Genomic DNA, 16,615 nt, shown 5'->3' with positions numbered 1-16,615 from the left:
GGGAAACTTAAATCAGTTCTACCTAATTTCTACCAGCATGTGAAATGTGCAACCAGAGAAAAAAAAACTCTAGACCACCTTTACTCCACACACAGAGACGCATACAAAGCTCTCCCTCGCCCTCCATTTGGCAAATCTGACCATAACTCTATCCTCCTGATTCCTGCTTATAAGCAAAAACTAAAGCAGGAAGCACCAGTGACTCGGTTAATAAAAAAGTGGTCAGATGACGCAGATGCTAAGCTACAGGACTGTTTTGCTAGCACAGACTGGAACATGTTCCGGGATTCTTCAGATAGCATTGAGGAGTACACCACATCAGTCACTGGCTTCATCAATAAGTGCATCGATGATGTCATCCCCACAGTGACCGTACGTACATACCCCAACCAGAAGCCATGGATTACAGGCAACATCCGCACTGAGCTAAAGGGTAGAGCTGCCGCTTTCAAGGAGCGGTACTCAAACCCGGATGCTTATAAGAAATCCCGCTATGCCCTCCGACGAACCATCAAACAGGCAAAGAGTCAATACAGGACTAAGATTGAATCGTACTACACCGGCTCTGACGCTCGTCGGATGTGGCAGGGCTTGAAAACTATTACAGACTACAAAGGGAAGCACAGCCGCGAGCTGCCCAGTGACACAAGACTTCCAGACGAGCTAAACCACTTCTATGCTCGCTTCGAGGCAAGCAACACTGAAGCATGCATGAAAGCACCAGCTGTTCCGGATGACTATGTGATCACGCTCTCACGATTACCAGGACGTGTACTCCGAGCATGTGCTGACCAACTGGCAAGTGTCTTCACTGACATTTTCAACATGTCCCTGACTGAGTCTGTAATACCAACATGTTTCAAACAGACCACCATAGTCCCCGTGCCCAAGGACTCTAAGATAACCTGCCTAAATGACTACCGACCCGTAGCACTGACGTCTGTAGCCATGAAGTGCTTTGAAAGGCTGGTCATGGCTCACATCAACACCATTATCCCAAAAACCCTAGATCCACTCCAATTTGCATACCGCCCCAACAGATCCACAGATGATGCAATCTCTATTGCACTCCACACTGCCCTTTCCCACCTGGACAAGAGGAACACCTACGTGAGAATGCTATTCATTGACTACAGCTCAGCATTCAACACCATAGTGCCCTCAAAGCTCATCACTAAGCTAAGGATCCTGGGACTAAACACCTCCCTCTGCAACTGGATCCTGGACTTCCTGACGGGCCGCCCCCAGGTGGTAAGGGTAGGTAACAACACATCTGCCACACTGATCCTCAACACGGGGGCCCCTCAGGGGTGCGTGCTCAGTCCCCTCCTGTACTCCCTGTTCACCCATGACTGCATGGCCAGGCACGACTCCAACACCATCATTAAGTTTGCCGACGACACAACAGTGGTAGGCCTGATCACCGACAACGATGAGACAGCCTATAGGGAGGAGGTCAGAGACCTGGCCATGTGGTGCCAGGATAACAACCACTCCCTCAACGTGACCAAGACAAAGGAAATTATTGTGGACTACAGGAAAAAAAAGAGGACTGAGCACGCCCCCATTCTCATCAACGGGGCTGTAGTGGAACAGGTTGAGAGCTTCAAGTTCCTTGGTGTCCACATCACCAACGAACTATCATGGTCCAAACACACCAAGACAGTCGTGAAGAGGGCACGACAAAGCCTATTCCCCCTCAGGAGACTGAAAAGATTTGGCATGGGTCCTCAGATCCTCAAAAAATTCTACAGCTGCACCATCGAGAGCATCCTGACTGGTTGCATCACCGCCTGGTATGGCAACTGCTTGGCCTCCGACCGTAAGGCACTACAGAGGGTAGTGCGTACGGCCCAGTACATCACTGGGGCCAAGCTTCCTGCCATCCAGGACCTCTATACCAGGCGGTGTCAGAGGAAGGCCCTCAAAATTGTCAAAGACTCCAGCCACCCTAGTCATAGACTGTTCTCTCTGCTACCGCACGGCAAGCGGTACCGGAGTGCCAAGTCTAGGTCCAAAATACTTCTCAACAGCTTCTACCCCCAAGCCATAAGACTCCTAAACAGCTAATCATGGCTACCTGGGCTATTTGCACTGCCACCCCCCCCATCATTTTACGCTGCTGCTACTCTGTTAATTTTTTATGCATAGTCACTTTAACTGTACCCACATGTACATATTACTTCAACTACCTCAACTAGCCGGTGCCCCCGCACATTGACTCTGCACCGGTACCCCCTGTATATATAGCCTCCCTACTGTTATTTTATTTTACTTCTGCTCTTTTTTTCTCAACACTTTTTTGTTTTATTCTACTTTTTTTATTAAAAATAAATGCACTGTTGGTTAAGGGCTGTAAGTAAGCATTTCACTATAATGTCTGCACCTGTTGTATTCGGCGCATGTGGCCAATACAATTTGATTTGATTTGATTTGATTCGAATGGTTTAAGAGGAAACATTTAAATGTCTTGGAATGGCCTAGTCAAAGCCTAGACCTCAATCCAATTGAGAATCTGTGGTATGACTTAAAGATTGCTGTACACCAGCGGAACCCATCCAACTTGAAGGAGCTGGAGCAGGTTTGGCTTGAAGAATGGGCAAAAATCCCAGTGGCTATATGTGCCAAGCTGATAGAGACATACCCCAAGAGACTTGCAGCTGTAATTGCTGCAAAAGGTGGCTCTACAAAGTATTGACTTTGGGGGGGGTGAATAGTTATGCACGCTCAAGTTTGATAGTTTCACAATAACAAATAATTTGCATCTTCAAAGTGGTAGGCATGTTGTGTAAATGAAATGATACAAACCCCCAAAAAATTATTCCAGGTTGTAAGGCAACAAAATATGAAAAATGCCAAGGGGGGTGAATACTTTCGCAAGCCACTGTAGTTGTTTAAAAACAGAAAAATAACAGAAATTCCGGTTACTCGCTCAGCACTAATACACACACACATCATTTATTTTTACCCACATAGGCATTCTCACTGAACACCCCACCCCTTCATCCCCCATTCCTCTACCCCACCCCACCCCACATTCACACTCCCCTCATAATAGAATCCTCTCCCTCCTCTCTCACACACATTTCCCCAACAGTGTTATCTGCTCTTTGTGTTGTTGTGCGTATTGTGGAAGCTCTTCTCCTGAGAGGGAAGTGCTGCTGCTGTCTCTATCGCTTCATCATTCTCCACACACAGCCCACCCGGAGGAGAAGCATAGCACTCCCTCTATATCTATTTTCTTTCTCTCGCTCTCTCTCTTTCTTTCATTGCTGGTTCAATGAAAACCGGCATCATTGACTCTCTTTCACCTTTCTTGTTCTCCCCCTTGCTCTCCCTTTCTCCCACTCCCTTTTTCTTTCTTTCGCTCTAGCTCTCCCTCCCTCCCTCCCCACCCATCTTCCTTGCTCCTTCCACCCCCTCTCTCCCCCCACCACACCCTCTCTCCCTCAATACCTCCCCCTCTCCCCCCACCACACCCTCTTTCCATCAATACCTCCCTCTCTCCCCCACCACACCCTCTCTCCCTCAATACTTCCCACTCTCCCCCACCACACCCTCTCTCCATCAATACCTCCCTCTCTCTCCCCACCACACCCTTTCTCCCTCAATACCTCTCCCATGCTCTCTGTCTTCCATCCTACTTGCCGGCTCTCTCTCTTTCTCTCTCGCCACCTCTTTCTCTCCTCCTCACCCCATCTCTCCTTCTCTCTCTCTCCTCTCTCTCTCCCTCTCTACTTCTCTCTCTCCCTTTCATCTTCTCTCTCGCTCCTCTCTCTCCCTCTCTCTCCTCTCTCTCCCTCTCTCCTTCTCTCTCTCTCCTCTCTCTCCCCCTCTCTCTCTCTCCTTCTCTCTCTCATTCTCTCTCTCCTTCTCTCCCCCCTCCTCTTCTCTCTGTGTTATATGTTGTGTGTCTGAAAGGTCATGTCTGCTCTGTTCGTCATCTAAACAAACACTGTGCCACCTCATAGAGATTCCTGATGAGATATGGAGCACTGCCCAGCTCTGCTCTGACACACACTCACACACACATTGATTGTCATTGCACGCAGGCACACGCTCATGCAGACACACACACACATACATCCGCACAGTTTTAGAAACGTACACGTTCTGAGAAACACACACACACACTCGCTCTCTCTTTCTTTCCTACACACACACTCAGTCCACCCTCAGCAGCCCCAGCAGTCATATTGATCCAAACTCTCCTCATGCCAAGTTCTGATTGGCTGTCTTTCATCAGAGGGCCCGTCGACCAATAATACCTGCCACTGTGTATGGACCTCCGTAAATGTCAGTTAGTGTAGAATTATAGCTCTGCACATAGACTGTGTGTCCGTGTGTGTGTCGGTGTGTCCGTGTGTGTGTCCGTGTGTCTGTACATTGTACAGTCTGTGTACTCAGCATAATAGAGCAATTTATTATGTCTCAGTAAATCTACATGGAACTCTGTCATAGCCATGGCTAGAGGATATTAGGTATATGTCCTAAATGACACCCTATTCCCTTTATAGTGCACTACTTTAGACCAGGGCCCATAGGGACGCAGCCTAGCATTACATGTCTGACAGATGGGATGGTGTGGTAATTGGAGATGATGGGCTTTTATTACAGTTTTATATTCATTGTGGTCATTTTACAAATGGAAACTCTTTAAGTATCCTATTTTAATCTCGTTGGATAGCTCTTTTAGAAAATTACGTTGGAGGACGATCAATATTTAGTTTCATTTAATGGGCCACAGAGTGTTGCATTAGCACCACAGAGATCTTGTTATTGGTGTACCTGTTTTGAGGTTGTTTTCATGTTGATAAAATATTGCTTTGAGATTGTGTTATCTTGACCGGGGTACACCCCTGTTTTCTTTCCGCCAGACCCCTATGGACTGCCCCCGAAACCTGCCAAACCAGACCAAAGTGCGGGCCGTACCAACACCAGAAATACAGGTAAGAGGGGTGTGGAGGAGTTGACACACTTAATAATAATAATATGCCATTTAGCAGACGCTTTTATCCAAAGCGACTTACAGTCATGTGTGCATACATTTTTGCGTATGGGTGGTCCCGGGGATCGAACCCACTACCCTGGCGTTACAAGCGCCATGCTCTACCAATTGAGCTACAGAGGACCACTTACACTTACACCATCATGAGAACAAACTTCACCCAAAAAGACCAAAAAAGCAGGTGAGTAAAGAAAGGAAGGAAGCGACAGAGAACGAGGGACAGTAAAAAACGACAGATAGGGGATACGAGCCGGCGACATCTGTGGGATCTCTATCTAATTCCATCCCTCCATCGCTCTCATCCCTCTCTCTGTCCATCCCCTCCTCTCCTCTCCTCCCCTCAGAGCTAAGTGGCGCAGGCGAGGAACGACGGCTCTAATAGCTGCCCAGGGAGGGGGAGGAGGGGGAGACCGGGGGCGCAATTTGAAAGAGTTATTATGGTCGTTAGTTTGGGCGGCCTGGTTTCTGTTGGTCCGCAGAGAGAAGGGAGAGGAGAGGAGAGGAAAATTATAAATCTGAGCAGAGAGAGAGGAGAGGAGAGGAGAGGGAGATAGAGGAGAGGAGAGGAGAGGAGAGGAGAGGAGAGGAGAGGAGAGGAGAGGAGAGGAGAGATGGAGATAGAGAGAGGAGAGGAGAGGAGAGGGAGAGGGGGAGGGGGGAGGGGGAGAGGGAGAGGGAGATAGGGGAGAGAGGAGAGGGAGTAGAGAGAGGAGAGGGAGTAGAGGAGAGGAGAGGAGATAGAGGAGGGGGAGATAGGGGAGGGCAGGGGAGAGGAGAGGAGAGGGAGATAGAGGAGAGGGAGATAGGAGAGGGCGATAGGGGAGGGGAGAGGAGAGGGAGATAGAGGAGAGGGAGATAGGGGAGAGGAGAGGAGAGGAGAGGAGAGGAGAGGAGAGGAGAGGAGAGGAGAGGAGAGGAGAGGGAGAGGGGAGGAGAGGAGAGGAGAGGGAGATAGGAGAGGGAGATAGGGGAGGGGAGGGGAGAGGAGAGGAGAGGGAGATAGAGGAGAGGAGAGAGGAAAGGAGAGGGAGATATAGGAGAGGAGAGGGAGATAGGAGAGGGAGATAAGGGAGGGGAGGGGAGGGGAGAGGAGAGGAGAGGGAGATAGAGGAGAAGAGAGGAAAGGAGAGGGAGATAGAGGAGAGGGAGATAGAGGAGAGGGAGATAGGAGAGGAGAGGAGAGGAGAGGAGAGGAGAGGAGAGGAGAGGAGAGGAGAGGAGAGGAGAGGAGAGGAGAGGAGAGGAGAGGAGAGAGAGGAGGGGGAGGGGAGAGGAGAGGGAGATAGAGGAGAGAGGGAGATAGGAGAGGAGAGGGAGATAGAGGAGAGAGGGAGATAGGGGAGAGGGAGATAGGGGTGGGGAGAGGGAGATAGAGGAGAGGGAGATAGGGGAGGGGAGAGGGAGATAGGGGAGGGGAGGGGAGAGGGAGATAGGGGAGGGGAGAGGAGAGGGAGATAGGGAAGGGGAGAGGAGAGGGAGATAGGGGAGAGGAGAGGAGAGGGAGATAGAGGAGAGGGAGATAGGGGAGAGGAGAGGAGAGGAGAGGAGAGGAGAGGAGAGGAGAGGAGAGGGAGGAGGAGGAGAGGAGAGGAGAGGAGAGGAGGAGGGGAGGGGAGGAGAGGAGAGGGAGTTAGGGGAGAGGAGAGGAGAGGAGAGGAGAGGAGAGGAGAGGAGAGGAGAGGAGAGGAGCTGATGAGTGATGATAGAAGAGGAAGATTAAAGGATAGCGGAGGAGAGGAGTCGAGGGAGGGACGTTGTGTCATGGCAGGGAGCTTGTTGACCTGTTCTTTGTTTTCTGGGTTGTTCTGTCCCAGACACATATGTTGTGTCCCAAACTAAACCCTATTCCCTATACAGCGCACTACTTTCGACCAGGGCTCATAGGGCTTTAATCAAATGTAGTGCACTATAAAGGGAATAGGGTGCCATTTTGCGATGCTGCCACACAGGCCATTTCTCTAGTGTGAAGTATAAATGAGAGAACTGATGAGAGATGGAGAGGGAGAGTAATGGAGAAAGCACAGAAGACAGAAAAGGGGAGTGAGAGGGGAAGAGAGGAAAGGGAAGAAGATGGCCTTGCTGTTGAAAGAGAGAGAGCATAAACACTGAAAAAGGGAGAGAAGCGCACTGTACTGTTGAATAGGAAAGAGAAAGAGAGTGTGGAGAGAGGGGAGGGAGAATGAGAGAATATGATGATAATAGAAAGAGCTGGTGAAAGGAGGAGGTGGTAATGGAGAGAGATGTCTGGGTAATGGAGGGATGGAGGGAACGAGAGAGGGAGGGAGGGAAGAAAGCGAGAGGAGGAGAGCGGAATTGGCGACTAGTATTAGCGTTTTGCCTCTCAGCCAGTCAGTCAGTTAGTCCTGCATACGCGGTAGGGGAGCTCGCAGTAGGGGGGAGGAAAGGGCGAGCCGAGGGGGGGATGTTATTATGTCCACAATGACCGAAAGAGAGAGAGAGCCACAGAGCGAGGAAAAGACGAGATAAGAGCGGGAGGAGAGAGAAAATGAGGGGGAAATGTGCCAAGAATAATGATAACCCAATCCCACTGCCGCGCTTCACATTACCACCCTAAACGCTGCCACCACCGACATTCGCACGGTCAACCTGAACTCTCCTCACAGGGGTCCCAAACCCACCAGACACCTGCTGGGCTGTAACCGTACATGTGGTCGGACCGTGCGGTTGGGACCAGGTTCCAAACAGGCAGCCTAACTGTGTGGTCTCTAGCTATAGAGACCCCGATTTTTCCCAAATTGCACCCTATTCCTTATATAGTGCACTACTTTTGACCAGAGCTCTGCACAACACCCTATGAGCCCTGGTCAAAAGTAGTGCACTAAATAGTGAATAGGGTGCAATTAGGGACGCAGCGTAAACCACCCAACCATTCGGGCTCCTTCATGTGTATAACACTAATGCTACATAAACAGCGTTGTTAGGCTTAAGGGATATAGTGTGTTACCTTGATCCACACACTGTAGGTTGCTGTAGCTTCTAACCAGAGCCAGCCTCTCAGTAGGCCTCTCCACAGGCACAGAGGAACATTCCAAACACTCTTTATATCCAATGCCATCCACTTATTCATGTGAATAGACAGACCACATATGGTCACGGTCACATTGGCTGCATTTTTGCTGCATTCCTCTTGGTTTAGCCTTTCGTGTTTCTGCCACTATAACTGAAGGAAGACTGTTAGTCACCTTGCTGTGGTGTAGACTGTTTATTGGCGTGTAATATGTATATATAAGAGGTTACACCCTGAAAAGGCACAGCATGCCAAAACGTAGGTTCCGACACTGAGTTACAGTACATAAAGAGTTTATAGAACATAATATTAGAATGTAGGACTTTTTCTTGTCGTTACTCACAAAAGTAATATAATTACTGAACCGCATTAGTTTTGTAACACGTTACCCCCAACTAGGGATTAACATGGGTAACCGGGATCCCGGGACTGTCCCGGGACCACTTTTCACATTTCCCGAAAGAATTAAATGACAGGACCCTGGAAATGACGTTTTCCACAATGTCACACTAATGCAATTCCACAAAATATACAACATGCGCAGCAGCAAATTAGCAAAAAAATTTATAGCACATTATCCAAACAGGTTGTCGCCTGGAAGCCTTTATCCTAGCGTATTTACGGCACATAAAGTCGCCATAAATTCAAAGCACATGTATAATTGACACTGCCGGACTGCACACGCGACCCAAATGCAGTTAATAAACCCTACAGGAAACCCTTACAGAATAGCCTATTAAATAACATGTGCCTCTTTGAGCTGTCATTGTGACTCTTCAGACAGTCACAAATTTGATAGGCCTATGCACAATTCACTAGATAGGCATCTCTGTCACAGACATTAGGTCTGTTAACAATTCATAAAGGCATGAGGGACAATTCTATCTTCTCCTGTCCTAGAGCCTAGGCAATTTTCCTATACAGTCTCAATCCCACTGAAACCCAAAATCCTGCTCCTGTCTCGCATGAAAATGCCTAACTTTATTCTGTAATCCATAGGTTGCATTATCAAAGCACGTCTCTCCGCTATAACATTTCCCTCGCTTCTCTGCGCTGTCTTGTATTGCTGCCCATATGGGAGCTTCGGTAGAGAATGTGTGATCAACAAACGGTATGATAGTAGATATGGATATTTTTTTTAACAGAGTTGGTCCCTGTTAAGATACCTTGATATTTAAACTATTTCCTCTCTTCATCTCCCCGTTATTCATTCATGAGCTGATCTGCTATCTGTATAATCATTAACTAGACTTTGCCAAATATATGAGATGTTCTATCATTCGTTGGAGGTTATCTAGCAAGCTTAGCAACTTTGGTCATCTGACTTTTGTTTGACTGCCGTTACAAAGTTTGTATGATTCGACAACGTTATAGCCTACTCAGGGTGCAGTCGGTGCGTCCTGAGCACGCTTCTGTGTTGAGATAGCCTAGGCCTACTGCTGAAATGTGCTGAGTTAATTGGGGAACATGATAACGCTCTGAATTTACTAACGGCCTGGTTCGCAATTCACAACAATGTCATTGGCGATCAAAGTTACTCTATCATTACTAAATATCAATTTCATTTGTTCTGAGATCTTTACATAGTGGCTCAGCCAAGCCGACAAGGTGGCGCAGCTCCCCTCTTATTAAGGGAGAACCCTGGCATAGTGACTTGATTTTAAATGCTTTAAATGGGCACTTCCAATTTTTTCGGTGTTTCTCTGGTAAATATGAATTATTTCCAGCATTGAAACTTGGCCGATTTTCAGGAAAATATTAATCCCTACCACCAACATTGAACATAAGAAATGTAAAAGGTTAGTGAAATACAAAGGGATATTTCGGGATTTTGGCAATGAGGCCCTTCCTTCAAACTGCACGCATAGACATAAAAATGGTATCCACGAGTTCACATGACTCTGGGTAAGTAGATAAAGGGCCTCATTGCCAAAATCCCGAAGTATCCTTTTAAAGTAAACATTTTATTGTGTCATTTTACAGGTGGTGCTGGGAACGCCACCCATCCCAGGGTTCCTAGCAGTGACGGTGGTGGTTCGGGAGGCACGGGTGGCGAGAATGGACCCCTACCCCCCTCCAACGTGGCCGTCATCGCCGGCGCCGCAGGAGGCTCCGCCTTCCTCCTCCTGGTCACTGCGGTGATCTGCGTGGTGTGTTACCGGCGGCGACACGCCAAGCACTCTGAGTCCCACCACCCGCCCCTATCGCTGTCCTCCCTCACCAGCCCCAAGAGGCACGGCGGCGGGCACGGTGGCGGCCACGGGAGCGGGAATAACAACGGCTCGGAGCCCAGTGACATCATCATCCCGCTGCGGACTTCGGACTCGGCGTACTGCCCTCACTACGAGAAGGTGAGCGGGGACTACGGCCACCCCGTCTACATCGTCCAGGAGATGCCCCCCCAGAGCCCAGCCAACATCTACTACAAAGTATGAAGGCAGTCACCATGACAACCTACAGTACTACCAACTACCACCCTTCCCTGTCCTATACAGTACAGTACCACCTACAACCTACCTACAATATACCCTGTCCTATACAGTACAGTACCACCTACAACCTACCTACAATATACCCTGTCCTATACAGTACAGTACCACCTACAACCTACCTACAATATACCCTGTCCTATACAGTACAGTACCACCTACAACCTACCTACAATATACCCTGTCCTATACAGTACAGTACCACCTACAACCTACCTACAACAGTCCCTCACTGACTTACTCCAAAACCACGAAGATCTTTAGGCCACTATACAGCCCTATCCAACCCCAACCACAGCCACAGGTGTGTGTGTCTAGCTTACTGAAGAGGCCATCCGTACGCCCACCACTCTTCACTCAACTGTGTCACTAAGCTGAGTGTGGAAGGTTTATTATATAACCCCACCACTGGCCCCCACCGGCCCCTTTAAAGAGGACAGCAATGACAAGAGACTCTGGACTCCTTCCCCTTTCTTTCTCACAGCGAATCGAAACCCCCCATCCAGAGCTGAAGAGAAGAGTCCCGCCCTATACGCCATGAGGACAAGTGTGAGAGAACACACACCAAGCTAGTGGGAGAGAACACACACTAGTGACGCCACAACATGGCCTTATGGGACTCGGACCCTAGAAAACCTACAAACCAACTACCAACCAACCAGAGAACTCTGTCTGTATCTCCAGTGCTCCTGTCCTATAGCAGACCTATCGAGACTGGCCCCTGACTGGCCCCTGAGATAGACTGTGTCCCTGATGTTAGTTAGTTTGTTTGTGTGTGTATGGTTTCTCATTGGACCAGGGGCCTCTGACTCTCTCGCCCAATCAGAAAGCCGGCCTGGGGTCACATGAACAGGCTCAGGTGCCAGAGGTCAGACCAATTGCGTCTTAGTGACATTCAGATTCTTGTATATTTTAATAACGTATGTATGTGTGTGCGTGCTTGTGTGTGTGTGTGTGTGTGTGTGTGTGTGTGTGTGTGTGTGTGTGTGTGTGGGACTAGGATAATAATTATGACACTGCCACACATAAAGGTGTGTGTGCAGTTAGTGTAAGTGTATGCCTGTATTGTGTGTGTCAGTGTGTGTGTGTGTGTGTGTGTGTATGCCTGTATTTCTCTGTGTATACGCTACGTGCGAGAGAATGTGCGTGTGTGCGTTTGTTCTTTAGACTTGTCTTAAAAACCAAAACTCAAAAAAGTGAGCGAATATAGGAAAAAAGTGTGATTTTTTTTATCGCTATCAACACTTATAGATTATATATATATGAATATCCAGTAAATCATTTTTAGACGTCTTGTTTTCTATTGTTTTTCACTTTTATTCCTCTACTTGTAAAACTCCACTTCTGTTACTGCTAGATCTTTTTTATCCGCTGGTTTATTTTTTAGAAACCTGACCCTGTTTCCTTCCCCTTTGAGTTGTAAATTAATTTCATCCCTTTGTTTTTCTTTTCCTGGCGAACTGAGGTCTCTCCCTCTCTCTCTCGTCGCCTCCTCCCTCCATGTCTCCCTCTGGGCCTCCCAACCCTATGTATATTTTTATAGTTCTTGTAATATGCTGTAGTTTTGAAGTTTAGACCTCGTTTGTGGAAGTTGTTGAGGTAGAAACCATCTATAAACGTTGTTTTTTTTCAAGTGTTTTTGAACACACAAGAAAAAGCAAGGGGGAAAATAAACAGGGAAGGTTCCAAATGAAATGAAATGAAAAGAAAGAAGGTGAACCGGAGTCGCTGTCTAGGGAGAAGAGAGAGTGACTGAATACAGAACTTTTGTTAAAAGAAAGAGAAAAGACTGAAGAAGGAATTGCACAGTAAGGAAGAGAAAGAGCGCGAGAACAGATGGAAGAAGAAGAGGGGGGTGGGAGCTGAATTGAGAGATGAGAGAGAAGGATCCCTGGGAAGGATAGAGAGAGCAAAGCAGTGACTGTGGCGGAGGAGAGGAGTCTTTCCTTTAATGGAGTGCTGAGAAGGAGTGATGAACCCTAGGGGGAGGTAGGAGAGGAACGGACACGCAGCTGAAATGGATTTCAGGGGGACAACCTCACTGTGGAATAAGGAGGAGAGATTTAATCTACCACACACACACACACACACACACACACACGCACACACACTGACAGATAGACAGACACACGGCCCTTTTACCTCTCAACAGCTTTACATTTCAGGCACACTCTTTAAGCTGATTATAATGACAGACACACACTCTCTGCAGACACACTGATCCCTCTCACATTCTCTTTCACTGTCAAACACATACACACACACACACACACACACACACACACACACACATACAAAAGTATACGCTGATTTTACACACACACATACTGAGGACAAATACATACTGATTGCATTCGACACCACACACACTCTCTCTGTCTGGCTTTCTTTACATCTCTCTCTCTGCTTCACACACACACACACACACAACACACACACACACACACACACACACACACACACACACACACCCACACACACTGACTGCTCTCATGTGGCTCCCTATTTTTGACACAGTCCTGGCTTTCTCCCCATGATTAAGTCAACCTCTGTGTGTGACGGAAGGATGAAAAGAGGTTTTGTGCTCCCGTGTGTGTGTGTGTGTGTGTGTGTGTGTGTGTGTGTGTGTGTGTGTGTGTGTGTGTGTGTGTGTGTGTTTGCGTGCATGTGTATGTTTTTTTTCTCCTGAAACACAGTTCCTGTCAGTCTCACTATAAGCCTGTCTAATGATACCCATTTTCACATCCTTTTTCTAAAACAAAGCTTTTTTCAAGTGCCGTGTGTTAAGTGATGTTGTATAGGCTAGCCGCTGTATTGTTGAGACAAGTGTTAGAACAACACAGCCACAACGACCTGCGAATACATACATACTCACACAAAATAGACAATAGATACTGTGCCATACTTTGAAATATTCTTCATGCTCAACAGGGGTGTGTTTGTTCCAAAAGCTTCACTCAAAGTGTGTGTTATTCATGTGCACACCTGTTATGAGAAGCTACATTTGGAATATTGCTGTTAAATGTGTTACCACTACACCTGCTCTCTATCATTTGTATGCTGTGGTGTCTGTTCACATTATACTTTTTGAACTTAGAAAGTGTTAAGAGAAGTTGACAAAATATGGTGAAAGTTTCACCCCAATCTGTGTGTGCTCTACCATCATCTTGGGATGTGTGTATGTGTGTCTGTCTTGTCTACAGTACAAATAAACAACCAACAGGAATATACCTTCAAAAACACCCTCAAAGCCAAACTACAAACTCTATTCTGGTGTCTGAATTCTGGAATCCTCCAACACTCAAATTACATTATTTGACCAAGATGGCCGCTGCCACAGAAATAAACACTTGGATTTTCTTTCTGGAACTTGTGGAGTTGCTACTCTGAAGATGCTCCTTTGCAAAATGGCTCCTTCACTGGGCACAGGTATCAATTCAACGTCTATGCCACGTTGGTTCAACGTAATTTCATTGAAATGACGTGGGAACAACATTGATTCAACCACTGTGTGCCCAGTGGGTTATGTCTCTCTCTTCTCCCTCTCCATCCCCCTTTCTTCTCTATCTCTCTGGGAAGAATCTCCCTCCTGGACTCAAAGCTCTAGCTTTTTTTGTTTTCATGTCGGTCAATGTTTTTCAAGAAGGTTATCTTTCTCTCTTTCACTGTTTGCTTTTGACTGTTCTCAATGTGCTTTTCCTCATGGACGCTAGCTAGATCCTCATTTTGAAAAGAGAGGTTTCCTGTTTTGTAAAAAACGCACACCTCCTTCTCCCTCACCCCTCTCTCGGTGTGTGTGGTGTCTGTGTGTTTGTGTGTGTTTCTTTGTGCCAATAGCCAGCGAGTCGAGGCGAGAGAGAGCGGGTTGGCTCTTGTACGTGACGTGTTGAGACTGTATTGGTACACTAATGTGTGAGATGGGTTTTGTGTCCTCCTCCCTCCCTCCCTCCCTCCCTCCCTCCCTCCTTTCCTCCTCTCCTCCCCCCATCCCCCCATCCCCCCATCACTATGACCCCACTCGACCTCCTCCTCTCCTCCTATACTCCAACACACCCCTACAGAGAGGGGAAAACAAGTACATTCCTGCTTTGGAAAAATGTTGATTAAAAAAAATGTTTAAACACCACTCTGATCTGGTCGTGAGTTCATTATTGTGTGATGGAGTGTGAAGTTCTTTGTGTGTGTGTGTATAGAAGAGTTCATGTACTCCTGTGAGGCCCAGTCTCTCAGATGTAACCCTGTGGATAGACCCTGTCAGGTCTCTCTCCTTATCTCTCCTATAGGGGTTTATCTCAGCAGGCGTCCATTCATTGTTCCTCTATATGAAGGTACCCATTCAGTCCACACACACACACTGTTCCCCCAGTTGTGTTATCAACCGGTTATCTACCCCAGCTTCGTTAGTGTTGGGTGTTGCTTGGCAACATATCGACATAACATATGTAGCTGTACCAACTCCCTTTCTCTCTCTATTTCTCCCATTCTGTACCAGCATTCTTTCTCTCTCTATTACTCCCATTCGGTACCAACTCCCTTTCTCTCTCTATTTCTCCCATTCTGTACCAACATTCTTTCTCTCTCTATTACTCCCATTCGGTACCAACTCCCTTTCTCTCTATTTCTCCCATTATGTACCTACTCCCTTTCTCTCTCTATTTCTCCCATTCTGTACCAACATCCTTTCTCTCTCTATTTCTCCCATTCTGTACCTACTCCCTTTCTCTCTCTATTTCTCCCATTCTGTACCAACTCCCTTTCTCTCTCTATTTCTCCCATTCTGTACCAACATTCTTTCTCTCTCTATTACTCCCATTCGGTACCAACTCCCTTTCTCTCTATTTCTCCCATTCTGTACCAACATCCTTTCTCTCTCTATTTCTCCCATTCTGTACCAACTCCCTTTCTCTCTATAGTCCCCTCTCCTTTCCCTCCCTTCTCTGCTCTATTCCCCTTACCTTTCTCTCTGCCTCCCCTCTGTCTTTCTTTCCTTTTCTCCCTCTCCCCATCTTCCTCCTTCCCCCTTCCGTGCTCCTTTCGGCTCATTGCCATGGCAACTGTTGGCGTCTGGTAGCTCCAGCAGATTGGATCCCAGACAGACAGACAGACAGACACAAACTCACCAGGGTGGCCTAGGGAGAGATGACCATGCAGCTGCGACACTGTGGCCTGTGAGAGGAGATTACACACACACACCGTCACACACACATCACACACACTGTCGGAACACAGACACAAAGATTGTGGTATTTAACTAGGTAATGAGGGGTCACTTACACTGACCATACCATACGGGCGGCAGGTAGCTTAGTGGTTAAGAGCGTTGTGCCAGTAACCGAAAGGTCGCTGGTTCTAATCCCCGAGCCGACTAGGTGAAAATCTGTCGATGTGCCCTTGAGCAAGTCTCTTAACCCTAATTGCTCACGTAAGTCGCTCTGGATAAGAGCGTCTGCTAAATGACGTAAATGTAAATGACAACCTAGGCTTAAAACTGTTAGCTTCTGTTAGCTTCCGCTAACAGCTAATGTTAATGTATTCTTGTTAGCCTCTGTTAGCTTCTGCTAACCGCTAAAAGCTCATGTTAATGGCCGCGTGTGAGTGGTAGGGCTAAAGCAACCAACTGTAGACGAAAGTGGTGGAGTGAAGTCGGAGGAGGTGCATCTGTACACATATTTGTATATATCCACTGTACACATAAATCACGGCAAATGTTTTTTTTTTTTTCGTCAAGTCTTTGGTCACATTCGTGTGAGTCAAATAAAAACACCCTAATGATTGGTTGAGCCTCCCTCAAGGCGATGGCTACAGGATGAAGTTGGTGAAGAGCAAAGTTAATGTTTTGTAAAGTTCATGTTTTGTAAAGTTCATGTTTTGTAAAGTTCATGCAGTTGACATGTAGGTGCAGGTCTCACAATTTTTACCCCCAGAAAACAACACACTTTGAAAGGCAGTGAGCAGCGATAGTCACCGACTTGACAAAAGGGATGCGCTCGAACACGCCCAATGTTTTCCCGTTAGCCCTGTAATGCATTAGCTTGCAATATATATGAGGATTTAAGGGCTGTTTAGTTGGACTCATGTGGTCTTCTTATA

The 16,615-nt window shown here is 47.3% G+C and overlaps 1 protein-coding gene across 1 annotated transcript in view; it reads left to right on the top strand.

The window, feature by feature from the left end:
* Positions 1 to 12,817, top strand: part of LOC123482984 (ephrin-B2-like) — a 91,710-nt gene extending 78,893 nt beyond the window's left edge. The window contains exons 5-6 of the mRNA XM_045212242.1: positions 4,878 to 4,949; positions 10,020 to 12,817. Of these exons, the coding sequence (XP_045068177.1) occupies positions 4,878 to 4,949; positions 10,020 to 10,471 (524 nt within the window). The 3' untranslated portion in view covers positions 10,472 to 12,817. The remainder of the gene's footprint in view (positions 1 to 4,877; positions 4,950 to 10,019) is intronic.
* The last annotated feature ends 3,798 nt before the right edge of the window (positions 12,818 to 16,615 follow it).

This window comes from Coregonus clupeaformis, unplaced genomic scaffold (genome assembly GCF_020615455.1).
Source record: "Coregonus clupeaformis isolate EN_2021a unplaced genomic scaffold, ASM2061545v1 scaf0001, whole genome shotgun sequence".
Classification (NCBI taxonomy): Eukaryota; Metazoa; Chordata; class Actinopteri; order Salmoniformes; family Salmonidae; genus Coregonus; species Coregonus clupeaformis.
The sequence above is the reverse complement of the archived record's forward strand: the minus strand, read 5'-3'. Positions and strand labels throughout refer to the sequence as shown.